At 34.2% G+C, this 13,368-nt stretch overlaps 1 protein-coding gene across 1 annotated transcript in view; it reads right to left on the bottom strand.

The window, feature by feature from the left end:
* The window catches only part of LOC150108543 (KICSTOR complex protein SZT2-like), a 1,022,772-nt gene that overhangs the window by 1,007,811 nt on the left and 1,593 nt on the right, over positions 1 to 13,368 (bottom strand). Inside the window, exon 3 of the mRNA XM_090390485.1 lies at positions 5,950 to 6,126. Coding sequence (XP_090246611.1) covers positions 5,950 to 6,126 — 177 coding nt within the window. The remainder of the gene's footprint in view (positions 1 to 5,949; positions 6,127 to 13,368) is intronic.

A 13,368-nucleotide genomic window follows, 5' to 3' on the forward strand; every position in this document is an offset into this window, starting at 1 on the left:
CAGGCTAAATGATAAATCAATTTAAATGATATGCATGTCTGGATAGGTTTAGCATTGTACTTTTTATAGCAACTTAAAGAAAACATTTCAATAAGAAAAATCATTTCCTAAAAATAAAGTTCCTCGGTAATTATACTAAAAAAATTACTTTCAACTGTTTTCAGCAGTAATAACAATAATACTCACAGGCTTGCTTATTGCTGTCAAACTTTTCCTTAAAACAGGATAAATTTCATAAAATCTAATTGTTCCATGCTGAATATCCTATATAAAAAAAAATGTATCAAGAAAGTCAAGTTATAAAAAAAAAAATTTCAGAAGATATTAAAAAAGCTACAACAAAGTGAAATACAGAACCAAAAGCAATTATAGACAAACTGCATTTTCTAAGTGTATGATTAGTTCTTACAAAATCAATGTAATAGTTACTTCAGTAACTATTATATTGATTTTGTCATTATCATTGCATTGAGTAGTCTCAATGCAATGATAGTTTTGGGTGCATCTACCAGGTGGTAAAGTAGTAAATATTTCTACTAAAAAAAAAAAAGATAACAAATTTAGTTAGAATTTGGGTCAAGGATGAGAATAACAAACTGTCTGGATCATTAGCAGTTATTAATTCATCATTGGAAAAGTTATTAATCAAAATAATATTGAGTAAAGATCGAAAACAAAAGTTTTAAACTTGTAATAGTGAGATAATAGCTTAGAAGCTTGAAAGTTTCTTCACTTGGTTCTACTGTAAATTAAAGATGCCAAGAAATTATATTCTTGATTTCATCCTTTACCCAAGTGTTAGCAAATAAAGTTTGCATGTGAAGTCACTTCACGACTGGGCTACTTGTATATAGAGGCTAATGACTTCACAACAACAACTGCCTTAATATCACATAATACAATGCACATATCCTTACAGATATGTATAATGCTATGTATTATGGGAAGGATAAAGGATGAAACCAAGAATATAATTTCTTGGCATCTTTAATTTATAGTATAACCAAGTAAAAAAACTTTCAACATCTATCTGTAATCCAGAGTATTTTAGCAATAAGATGTGAAATCTTTTGACTACTTGTATATGGAAATATGACTTCTGCATTACCTCAACCTTGGTATAACTTCTGAGTCTAGCTCCCACTGATGAGAACTCCAAGTTCAAAACTAGTCTGGACAGTGGCCCCTCCCATAATATTATAAATATCTGTAAGGATATGTGCATTGCATTATGGGATAGTACGACAATTGATATGAGATCATTAGCCTCTATATACAAGTCACCCAGTCATGAAGTGACTTCAAGCGCAACTTTGCTTACAACTAGATAAAGGATGAAACCAAGAATATAATTTCTTGGCATTTTTAATTTACAGCTTAGAAGTCACTTTTTCCTTAAGTTGCATTCATTTTCAATCTTCATGCAATGATTTCATGAATAGAGTGTAATGACTTTATTGAAAATAACAGAGTATTTTATTGATCTAAGAAATAAACTGACTAGTTTCATCACTAAAAAATGTGTGGCTTTGTCAGGGTAAACAATATATAAATGTAAGGAAAAAAATTAACAAGGTAATGCTTAATAAGAACCAAGAACTGATGTGTGTAACATTTGGAACTCTTTCAGTAGAAGCCAGATCCAACTTTTCAGCCAATCTGAAAATATGCTAGAGAGAGCAGTTGACTTGTGCCACCTCCCACTTTCTTAATGTCATTCCATTATACACCCTCTGTCCAAAAAGAAACCAAACTTTTGATAGAAAATAAAACACAGCCCAATTATAATTATTCAAATCATTTATTTCAATCGATATACCCTTCCTCAGCTTCGATACAGTGTTTGGCACGGTCAATTAATTCGTTAAATGAGTTTTTTTTTAATATCGGTTTTTGGGATACTGTTGAGGGTCGTGGTTTCTTTCGCTTGAATGTTTTCAATGGTGTCGTATCGCTTTCCTTTCATCGGAAAATGAAGTCGGGGGAAGAGAAAGAAGTCACAGGGTGCTAAATCAGGTTAATGTGGCACAAACTTTGTTTTTGTTCAAAAACTGTCTCACAATGTTCAAATGATGACATGGTGCATTATCGTGCAAAAGTGACCAGCTGCCTGCATCGCGATATTCATGCCGTATGCAACGACTTCTCTCTATCAATCACTTCAAAACTTCGAGATAAAACTCACTATTGACCGTTTGGCCAAGTGGAACAATTCTTTGCAGATAATGCCCTTGGAATCATAGAAACAAATCAGCATTGTCTTTACTTCCGACTTCTCCAAGCGACTTTTTTTCGGATTCCCCTCTTCTGGTGGTCTCCACTCAGCACTCTGGTGCTTTGTTTCAAGCTCATACTCAAAACACCATGTTTCATCACCAGTAACGATCATTTCAAGGAAGTCTGAGTCCTTACAAGAGGTTTTAATGAGGTCCTTGCAATGTTCAATTTGATACATTTTTTGGTCGTCAGTCAACTTGTGGGGAACAAATCGCGAATTCAATTTATGAAGGCCCAAACACAGTCAAAATGTTGTGCACAGATGATTTCAGGTTTTCTTTGATGAAATCATCACGCACTTTTTGGATGTTAACTTAGCTAGCTCAGTCCAGTTTCAAAAAATGCTTCAAAAAAGCACCATATGCTTTTTTGAAGCATTTGATGTGTTTCGGTAAAACTTTTACCAAGTTTAACACAAAAGTCAATCGCAGCTCTCTGTTTGAAACTCATTTTCCGACCGTTCGTCAAAACACACTGTCACACTTGGTTTCTAATGAAACAAATGAACAGTTGACACAACACTAAAGAAGGTTGCTGCCACTTTCAACAACAATAAGATACAACAGGTGGCATCACTAGTTTCTTCTATTTTCAAAACGTTCGGTTTCTTTTTGGACAGAGGGTGTACTATATCGGTTCCCACAAGCTTTGCCTGCTACATTTTTTTTAATTTAGAGTTGCTAACCTTAGATTTATGTTTACCTTTAGAAGACTACTTTTTTTAGTGGTGAAACTAGTCATTTCTTGTACTACTATAACAGCAACAAACAAATTCAGTACTTTCAACTAATTAATTATGATTTTTCTAATGATGTAATAATATTAGCAATACTAACAGAAATAAGGTTATTTGTTCCAAGCAGAAAGCTGCATTAACTCTAAGTAAAACTAGTTACTAAATAACACCTGGATAGCAAAGAGAGTGAACAAAAATATGCATTTTCAACATGCAACAAGCTACCATTTGGATAAACACTCAAATATTATTATTACGGCCTACTCCAAAGAGTCCTTAGACTCATCGAGAGAGAAAGAGGCCCTAAACATCACGTCAACATTTGCACAGTATCTATCATACTTTGAACATATTCACTGTCATGGCACAAACAACATACTGGCAACCTATTCCACTCATTCACCACTCTCCCAGCAAAAAACCTAGTTCTAACACCCTTGCTAACTACACTATTTTTAGGTTTTAAGCTTATGTCAGTTATATAAGACGACCCCCCAATTTCTTCTTTCTTGTATTAATGTAACGTTAGGTATTGTTGTTATATCCGTTTTTTTTTTTTATCTATGCATATCTGTTTGTTTTTTTTGCATAGCATATTTAGTATTTATGTGAATTATCCTAATTAAAAGTGATTAGCCCCAATTTTAATTAATTATTAATTTTGCATTTTTTTTTACATTTTAGGATTATTAAAATTCTTATTTAAAATCATGGAACCAGCAACAAAACGAAGAAAATATGAAGCTCGATTTAAAATAAGGGTAATTGAAATGGCAAAGCAAACTAATAACTGTGCTGCTACAAAAAAGTTTGACATAACTGAGAAGATGGTAAGAGAATGGAGGAAGAAAGAAGATATTTTAAAAAAATTGCACTATATGTGCAATTTTTTTAAAATAGTACAATGATTATTGAATAAATGAATGAATAAAATAGTATAATGATTAATGAAATTAATGTTTTAAAAATATATAATCATTAATATATTCTTTTTGAATTATATTCATAATGAATATATGAAATATGAATATAAATTAATGAATGATGGATTATTGAATGAATATGAATTATGAATATATGAAATATGAATATAAATTACTGAATGAATGAATTATTAATGAATGGATTACTAAATGAATATGAATTATGAATATATGAACTAAAACTGTCGAAGATTTAACAAATTACTGAATTAATGGATTATCAATGAATGATGTTATCTAAGGAATGGTATTTAATGGATCTCATGAAATGTTTCACATCTCAGATCCTTGAATTTTGGAATATAAAAATATAAATGTTCTTTACATTTTGGTATGGAAAGAAAAATTATTTTTATGCCAAGATCCATTTTCAAGCTTTAAGAACCAAATGGGTTCCCACATATTTTTATATCTTTATTTTTAATAAATACATATTACCATATCCAATAGGGTCAAAAAAATTGATAACAGAAGATATATGGATTCTTTTCTTATAATTTCTTATCCAATTCACTTTAGTATTTATGCTTGAACAAGTAAGTCTTGAAAAAGGGAAAACTTATATTAAAAAAAAAAAATATATGTACACACACACACACACACACACACACACACACACATTCAGTCATCCCTAAAGTAATGTCATTTTTTATGTGTACTTGTTCAAACAAGTACACATAAAATACTCAAGTATACAAGTACACATATAATACTCAGCTTGTCTAAACATGAATTTCTAAAGCTTTATAAGTACCACTGAGATGACCTCATTTCAAGGAATTCCACCTTGCAATTACATCAAACATAAGTTATTGTTTAAATAACCCTTTATTATTATGGAGGATACTGAAGAGCAATTAGGCACATCATGCTTTATGAGTTCAAAAGAGGCAACAATGCTGCTAACATTGTAAAAAATGTGCAAGTATATGGCAATAATGTTTTGAATGGTCGAAAGTGCCAGCGATGGTTCCAAAAATTTTGACAAAGAGACTTTAGCTTGAAAAATGTCCCCCCCCCTCGCTCTGGGCACCCCATCTCTCTCTCTCTCGATAGCGATATGCTGGAAGCCACTATTGCAAGAAATGCCAATGCAACTGTCAAAGATTTAGCAAAAGATCTTAATTCATCACCATTGACCATCCAATGCCATTTGTGAAAACTTAGAATAGCATCTAAGCTCAGCAAGTGGTTTCCGCACAAACTGATGAAAAACAATCGAAGAGGGTGCGTCAACATCTGCACTGCTCTTCATTCTCATGAGGTTCAATCTCTGTTTTTAAGTTGTGTAGCCATCAGAGATGAAAAGTGGATACTTTACAAGAATGTTAATGCCGAAGGCAGTGGGTTCATTCAGGGGAACAGGTTAAAACTCAGCCAAAACAAGACCTTCACCCTCAGAAAGTTTTGTTAAGCATTTGGTGGGACATGGCTGGTATTATACACTTTGAATTCTTTTCATAAAACCAAACATACAGCTGAAGTATACTGTGAACATCTTGATCTATTGAATGAAAAACTGAAAGAAAAGAGGCTGGTCAATTGAAAGGGTGTTTTTCACCATGATAACATGCCTTCATAGTGCAAGAATCACCTGTACCAAGATTGAAGAACTCAGCTTGGAAAAGCTTCCACATCCTCCGTGTTTTCCTGATCTTGCACCTTCAGATTACTTATTTCGAAGTTTGCAACATTTCGTTAATGAAAAACAATATGATAATTAGAAGCACTAAAACTGAGCCTATACGACCTCTTTGCCTCCAAACCTCCTGAATTTTATACAAATGACATTATGAAGCTTTTACAATGTTGGAAGTGTTATTGATTCAAATAGAGAATATATACTTGATTAAATTAGCAAGCTATTTATCTTTTATATCATTTCAAAACTTAATGCTAAAAACAATATTACTTTTGGGATGACCTAATATTAAAAGAATTAAAGTGTCTTACCACTGTTGCTACAGATGAACTGAGATCTAAGCAAAAGACTAAACGATACCTCCTCGACAAAAAAGTAACTTTAGTAGCAGGTGTAAGTATATACCGATGACTAGTTTCACATAATTCCAGGTTGGCCACATGTTTTGGAATAACAGCAATTACCTGTATTTCTTCTGATGAAAATTCCTGGAACATAAGCATTAGAGAAATTTTATTTTTATAATTTCTAGTTGACATAGCACTGAAAACAACTATCAAGATAGAATATGCAAGGTTAAGTCAGAGAGTACCATCAAATTCCTGATATGTATCTGCAAGGGATGTAATGGATATAACAGTGCTATGTGAAAAGTTTATATCATTACAAACTTCCTACTGGCATTCCTCCAAATTAATCTCTTATCTGTAAGGATCCCATATCAGATCTTACCTTTTACAGTCTTCTAAAGACACTTCTTACTAAACCAATTCACCAGATTTTGGTCTTCCTTTGGGTGGTTTCCCTGCTCCCTTCGCATTAGTCTTTCTAACCATTCCTCTCCATTCTATTTAAGTGACCATACCACCTAAAATTAGCTCTGCTCACACAATCATGAATGAAAACAATGTCTAGTTCCTTCCCAATATCCTCGCTTTTAAGATGGTTCTGCCAATGATGCTATCGGTTCACTTCCTTAATTTCTCAGAACTTATATCTGTGGTCTCCAGTTATTGATCAAGTGTTTTTTTTTTCTAACCCAGCTCTCATATCTATAAGTTAAAATTTTGGTTTAAACACTACCTTGTATACAGCTAGTTTAGTGTTTTGACTAATTTATCTTATTCCATATAAATTTATTCAATTCAATCCCCACCATACCAGCTTTATTTTTATATTTAATTTGCCATCTTCATTAAAAATTCTGCCTAAAATAGTTGAAATGTTTTTCTTGGTCTATAGGGTCTCCAATTGGGATGCAATTTATATTTTCAGTGTTCCTGTTTATTTTCACAATGTCATTTTATTGCTGATTTTCTTACCAAATGTACAGGGTGTCCTGTTAGTCCCAAAATATTTCAATAAGTCATAAATATCAGAAAAATTGGTATATTAGAGTGCAGTTTGTACAAAAGTGAATTGCAAGGAGGGAGATTTTTTTTTTTGGCAGGGAGAAAAAAATTAGTTCAAAATTTCACCAATAGAGGGTGATGTACCACATGCCTCATTTGCAAATGCATGCAAGTGAGAGTTCTATAAAACACAGGGCTCACAATGAATGCATGCGAATTCTCAGTCATTAGGGCGAACAGAATTATTTTTGTGAAAAGAAAAATTTGTTGCTGTGATGCTTACATTGATGGATATGGCATTGTTAGTGAAGCTGTTTTATGTAAGTGGGGAATCGGTAACAGAAGCTTTACGAAAGTTTCGAACGCAGAAAAGAATGAAGAAAGGTCATATCACTCCTGCCAGACTACCTCTAATATGACTTTTCAAAGAAACTGGAAATTTGTCAGATTGCCGTCACAATGGCGGACCAGTGTTATCCAAAGCCTGTACCAGCATTGTAGTATCACAAATGAACGCCCTAGTGGCATAATCAACAAGTGGTGTAAGCAGTGCACGGGAAGCTGCAAGAATCACAGGCATAGCAAGAACGTTCATATTCCACATTCTTCATGGTTTGTTAAACTTGTTTCCATACAAGCTGCAATCTCTTCACCAGCGGTTACCAAGTGATACCACTAAGAGGGAGGAATTCGAAATGTGGGCTTTGACAAAAGCTGCAGAAGATCCACAATGGCTGTAACATCTTCTGGACAGATGATGCACATTTTTCATTGCATGGGACAGTTAATATGCATAAGTTGAATTTGGGAACAGGAAAATCTACACGCCTACACAGAGGAGCTGTTGCATTCATCGCAACTTTCTCTTTGGTGCAGCTTCACTATACCCGTCATTGTCAGTCCCTTTTTCTTTGAAGAGCCATGTGCAACAAGGGGCTGGAAGATATGCTCAGTAAATGCACAGTGCTACTTGCAACTGCTACGTGAAAATGTGGTAGCATGCTTGAGGGAAAAAATGTTCTTCACACAGTCACATTCATGCAGGACGGGATGCCATCTCATATCGCATCTCCTGTAAAGCAGTTTCTCATCAGCACATTGGGTGAAGAATGACTCATCATTCTTCACCCAGTACTTTACTGTCATGCAAACCACACTCTAATATACTAATTTTTCTGATTTTTATGAATTATTGAAATATTTCGGTTTTATGGGACACCCTATCATCTGGAATTCAACCAGGCCACCTGCAGCACAGCCACTATAAAACTTATGCCTCCACATTTACTCCAGGTGGTGTTCCACATTTCAGGTGTTGATGGCTTTTTCTACCTTGAAGTAGCAATATGTACTGCTGATTAGCTACCTTCTACCAGTTTTCTGTCACTTCTTTCATTCAGTAATCTTTCAAAGTAATTATGGCAGACATCAAAAATATCTTCATCTTCAGTTTTCATGTTGGTTTTGTCATCTCTAATTGCTTTTCAAGTACTCTTTCCTCCATTTCTAATCTTTTTTTTAACAGCATTCAGAATATTTTTTCATCTCCTGATATTTATCTTCTATATTATTAGCAAAATCTGTCCAACAACTTGTCTAGCTACTTGTGCACACAGCTTTATATTCTTACATTTTTCTGTATATTCTCTAAGAACACATGCTTCTTTACCTGCTTGGAGCTTTTGATACACTTTCTTTCCCAGGATTGCCTTTTAAATGCCTGAGACCACTATGGATTCTGATTTTTCTATCCTTGCAGACTACCTCACTACATGCTTACCTGGCTGAATCAGTCAATGTTTTCTTTGGGATTAGCCAATGTCTCTAAGATGATTTGATTCTTTTCTTCAAACGTTCATGTTTTCTTGAATAATAATTGTATTGTTAAGTCTAGTGTTCACCTCTGAACCAACATAATTTTGATTTTAAAAAAAAAACTCATACAAATATCACATTGGGAATTTTGTTTTCAATATATTTAATTTTATCTAACTCAAAACTAAATTTTGATTACTTCGTATTTCAAATCTTCTATAAACTGTTGCACCCTTAACCAGGCTAGCATGAAGATATCACTATCAACAACAACATAGTCAATGAGACCTTTCTTATTTCTTGTGACTTCTCTCCATGTGAATTTATGCACATCTTTATGCTGGAACATTATTAATAATGACTAGTCCATGTCCTGAACATAAATCCAGCAGGTACCTACACTTTTATTATCAGCTTTACTCTTTTCTCCTAATTTTCCCAAAACATTTCTGCATGTCTGCATGTCTAGTATTCATTTACTACTGTGCTGTTAAGATCTTCAACATGGTCCAACTTATCTTTTACTTTGTGTCACATGCTTCTAATGACTCCCCTTCTTTAGTAGAACCTCTTGGGGGACATTAGGCACAAGTAAATCTCATTCGCCAATTCCCCATTATAATGTCTGTTCACATCACTTTGTTGATACTGCCTACCAATCAAGAAGCTTATTCTTGGGTTTAGTGTTAAATGCTATAATTACTTCTTTTCCCTAATCACTGCCTGAATATATCATCTTGTAATGGTTATGCAGCATAAAGTCTCATCAGGCTAAATCCCAACCAGTTAGACATTTCAGTATCCAGATAAATACCCCAATTAGTAAGGTAGAAGCCTCAGTTTTTCTCCACATTCCAAATTTGACCTTTATACAATCCACTATTGTGGATATATTAAAAGTAGCATATCAATTCAATATACAAGTGCATCATTCCTAAATACCATTACTTCTCCCTTCTCAAACCCTTTAGTCTGCTTAAAAAAGAGTGTTGGTTGGAATGATATGCTTCCTTCACCTCTTCAAAAAGGCAAATACCTGACTTTCACAGCACTTCTGATTAATCCAAACAGGAACGCACATGAAGGATGCAAAAACCTCACATTGGAATGTTTGAAGCAAATAGCTTTTCCCCTAAACCATAAAGACAAGCATCACACAAAAATGTGACATTTTGTGAGAGTGATCACAGCACTTACTCAGCATTCTGGCTTCAGCTTCATTAACACAGAATCAGTATGTAATATTCACTTACTCAGAATTCTGGCTTCAGCTTCATTAACACAGAATCAGTATGTAATATTCACAGTTTACTAAAATAATCTTTTTCATTAAAATATAAGGATTGGTATTTTTGTACAAAGAAAAGTGATCGCTTTTCTCATCTTTTGACCAAAGTCATGATTTAGCTTTTCATTACAAAGGATATTATGGATTTTCATTCCAAGGGCTGTCATTTGGTTTCTAATCACATCTTACATTTCAATCTTCAAACTAAGATTTTCCAAATGCAATAAGGTTCTAGCAAGACGAAGTTCCAGGTATAGTATACAAAGATGTGGTACTGTAAACATAAGTAACACATTATCCTAATCAAGGTTACAGGGCAAACAGACTGGTTGAATCCCATCTTCTCCAATGATACAAGCCATTTAAAGATGCACTAACAAATCATTAGGTAGACTAACCTCGCTGCTATGAAACATTTTATATATTATTAACTGAGCATCTTGATGGAGTCATAAGACATCTGAGAGGCCCTCACTAGCTATTATTGAAAGGACTTTATGCACTCCCAAATAAATCCAGTAAAATCATTTTACTCATGAATAAATCCACACATTAGGTGTATGAATTTCATTACTGTATATTAAAAATCTATTCACCTTTTCATATGTTTTTAACTGAGCATTTCCATGGAGTCCCAAGACATCTCATCATAGGAAGCCTATATTAGCCATCATTCACATAACTTTATATTTTTTCATATATATAAAAAATACCTGAATGGCAAAGAAATGGAGCTAGCTGAGGAATTAGATAAGTACCAGATCGACATAATAGGGGTGACTGAAACAAAAAAGAAAAAAACTAGTGAGATCTTTCTGAGCAATAATTACAAAATGTTATATTCAGGCAATGACAATCAAGGAAAAGAAGGAGTAGCCATAGTATTCAACACAAAATACGAAGCTAATCTTCATGAATGGCATGCAATCTCAAGTTGAGTAATGTGGGCAAATATGAGAATGGGGAACTGGACAATGAGACTTATTTGTGCCTATGGTCCCACAGAATGTTCTACTAAGTTAGAAGTGGAGGAATTTTTTGAGGCTTTAGAAAAAGCCACTGACACAATGAAAAATGAAAAGTTGGTCCTTGTTGGGGATCTAAATAGCAGAGTAGGAAATGATTGCGAGACATACAAAAATATTTTGGGAAAATTTGAAGAAAAGAGCAAAGCTAATAATAATGGCAAATATCTGCTGTTGGATTTCTGCTCAGGACATGGACTGGTTATTACTAACACCATGTTCCAACATAAAAATGTGCACAAATTCACATGGAGAGAAGAGACAAGGAATAAGAAAAGTCTCATTGACTATGTTATTGTTGATAGTGATGTTTTCTCCCTGGTGCAGGACACCAGAGTGTACAGAGAATTTGAAATTGGAAGTGATCACTATTTAGTCTTGAGCAGGATAAAATTGAATTTCATATTGAAAAGAATAACATGTAAGAAAGTTTTGAAGCAAATAAAAGTTGAGCAGCTCTCAGATGTGAACTGTAGACTAGAATACAGAAAGATTATTGAAGAAAAAATGAAAGAGTTTGAGAACAGGAATCAAACCTTGGAGATTCAGTGGCAAACTCTGAAGAAAACATTGAGTGATTCTGCCAGAGAGGCACGTGGTGAGGTTGTCTGTAAGGATAAAGACACGGGAAAAGAAGAAAGCATATCAAAAGTTCCTGTCAAATAAGTCAGCTTGTGCTCTTAGAGAATATAGAGACAAATGCAAGAATGCTAAACACTGTGTAAAACTAACTAAACAAAAGTCATGGGAGGACTTTGGCAAGAATATAGAAAATAAATATCAAGAAGGTGGCAAAATATTCTTGAGGTTGTTGAAGAAGCTTGGGAATGGAGAAAAAAGTGCTGTAAAAGGAGTTGGAGATGATAAAGGTGACATGAAAATGGGAGAAAAAGATATCTTTGAAGTATGGAGTAATTACTTTGAAAAACTGCTAAATGAAACAAGCAGTGATGACAGCACAGTGGTAAAAAATACTGACCAGGCATGCAGTCAGGAATACATATCCATACTTGAAGTAGAAAAAGCCATCAAAGGCTTGAAATGTGGAAAGGCAGCAGGAGTAGATGATATTCGACCAGAAATGCTGAAGTATGGTGGTATAAGAGTCTTACAGTGGCTGCACTGCATAGTTCAGAAAGCCTGGACAGAGGGACGAATTCCGATGATTGGAGTAGAGCTCTCATAGTACCCATATAGAAAAAGGGAAATAAAATTGCATGTGAGAATTACAGAGGTATTTCCCTACTGAGTGTTCCTGGCATGATCTATGCAAGTATACTTGAGAAACGGTTGAGAAGAATTGTGGAAGAAAAGCTTGGTGAAGAACAAGCAGGATTCAGGCCAAATAGAGGCTGTCAGGATCAGATCTTCGCTTTATGACAAATAGTCGAGAAAGCATGGGAATATAACAAAGATCTGTATTTAAGTTTTGCCGATTCGGAAAAGGCATATGACAAGGTGCCAAGAGAGAGAGAAGCTATTCAATATGCTGCAGTTATATGGTGTCAATGGGGCATTATATCAAGCAATACTTGGTCTCTATTTGAGTTGTAAGTCAGCAGTTAGAATTGAAGGAAGTAGAGGTTTAATGTTAAATCTGGTGTGAGACAAGGATGTACATTATCCCCTCTGTTATTTATTATCTATATGGATCACATTATGAAGGAAAGTGGTATTAAACATGATATCAAAATTGGAGATGTTAATGTCAGCTCTTTGCTTTGTGCGGATGATGTTATACTTCCAAATAAATCCGCTACAAGTCTGCAAGATTCTCTGACTAAATTGAATAGCTGTTGTAATAGATATGGTATGAAGGTCAGCAATAAAAAGACAAAGACAATGAAATTAGGCAGAATCATTGAAAATGTCAACTATGTTGTGAATGAAGAACCTGTGGAACAAGTAAAACATTTCAGCTATTTAGGCACGATTTTTACTGAAGATGGTAAATTAAATATAGATATAGACAACAGAATCAGCAAAGCTGGTATGATGGGAAGTCAATTGAATAAATTCATATGGAATAAGAGAGAAATTAGTCGGAACACTAAATTAGCTGTATACAAGACGGTGTTCAAACCAGTTTTAACTTATGGATCTGAGAGCTGGGTCAGAAGTAAAACACTTGACCAAAGACTAGACACCACAGATATGAGAGTCCTGAGAAAGATCAGAGGAAGGAATAGATGGGATCAATGGCAATATCATATTAAAAACGAGGATATTAGGAAAGAACTTGACATTGTC

The sequence above is a fragment of the Typopeltis vanoorti genome, chromosome 3, assembly GCF_054136105.1.
Source record: "Typopeltis vanoorti isolate ZY-2024b chromosome 3, IOZ_Tvanoo_1.0, whole genome shotgun sequence".
Taxonomy (NCBI): domain Eukaryota; kingdom Metazoa; phylum Arthropoda; class Arachnida; order Uropygi; family Thelyphonidae; genus Typopeltis; species Typopeltis vanoorti.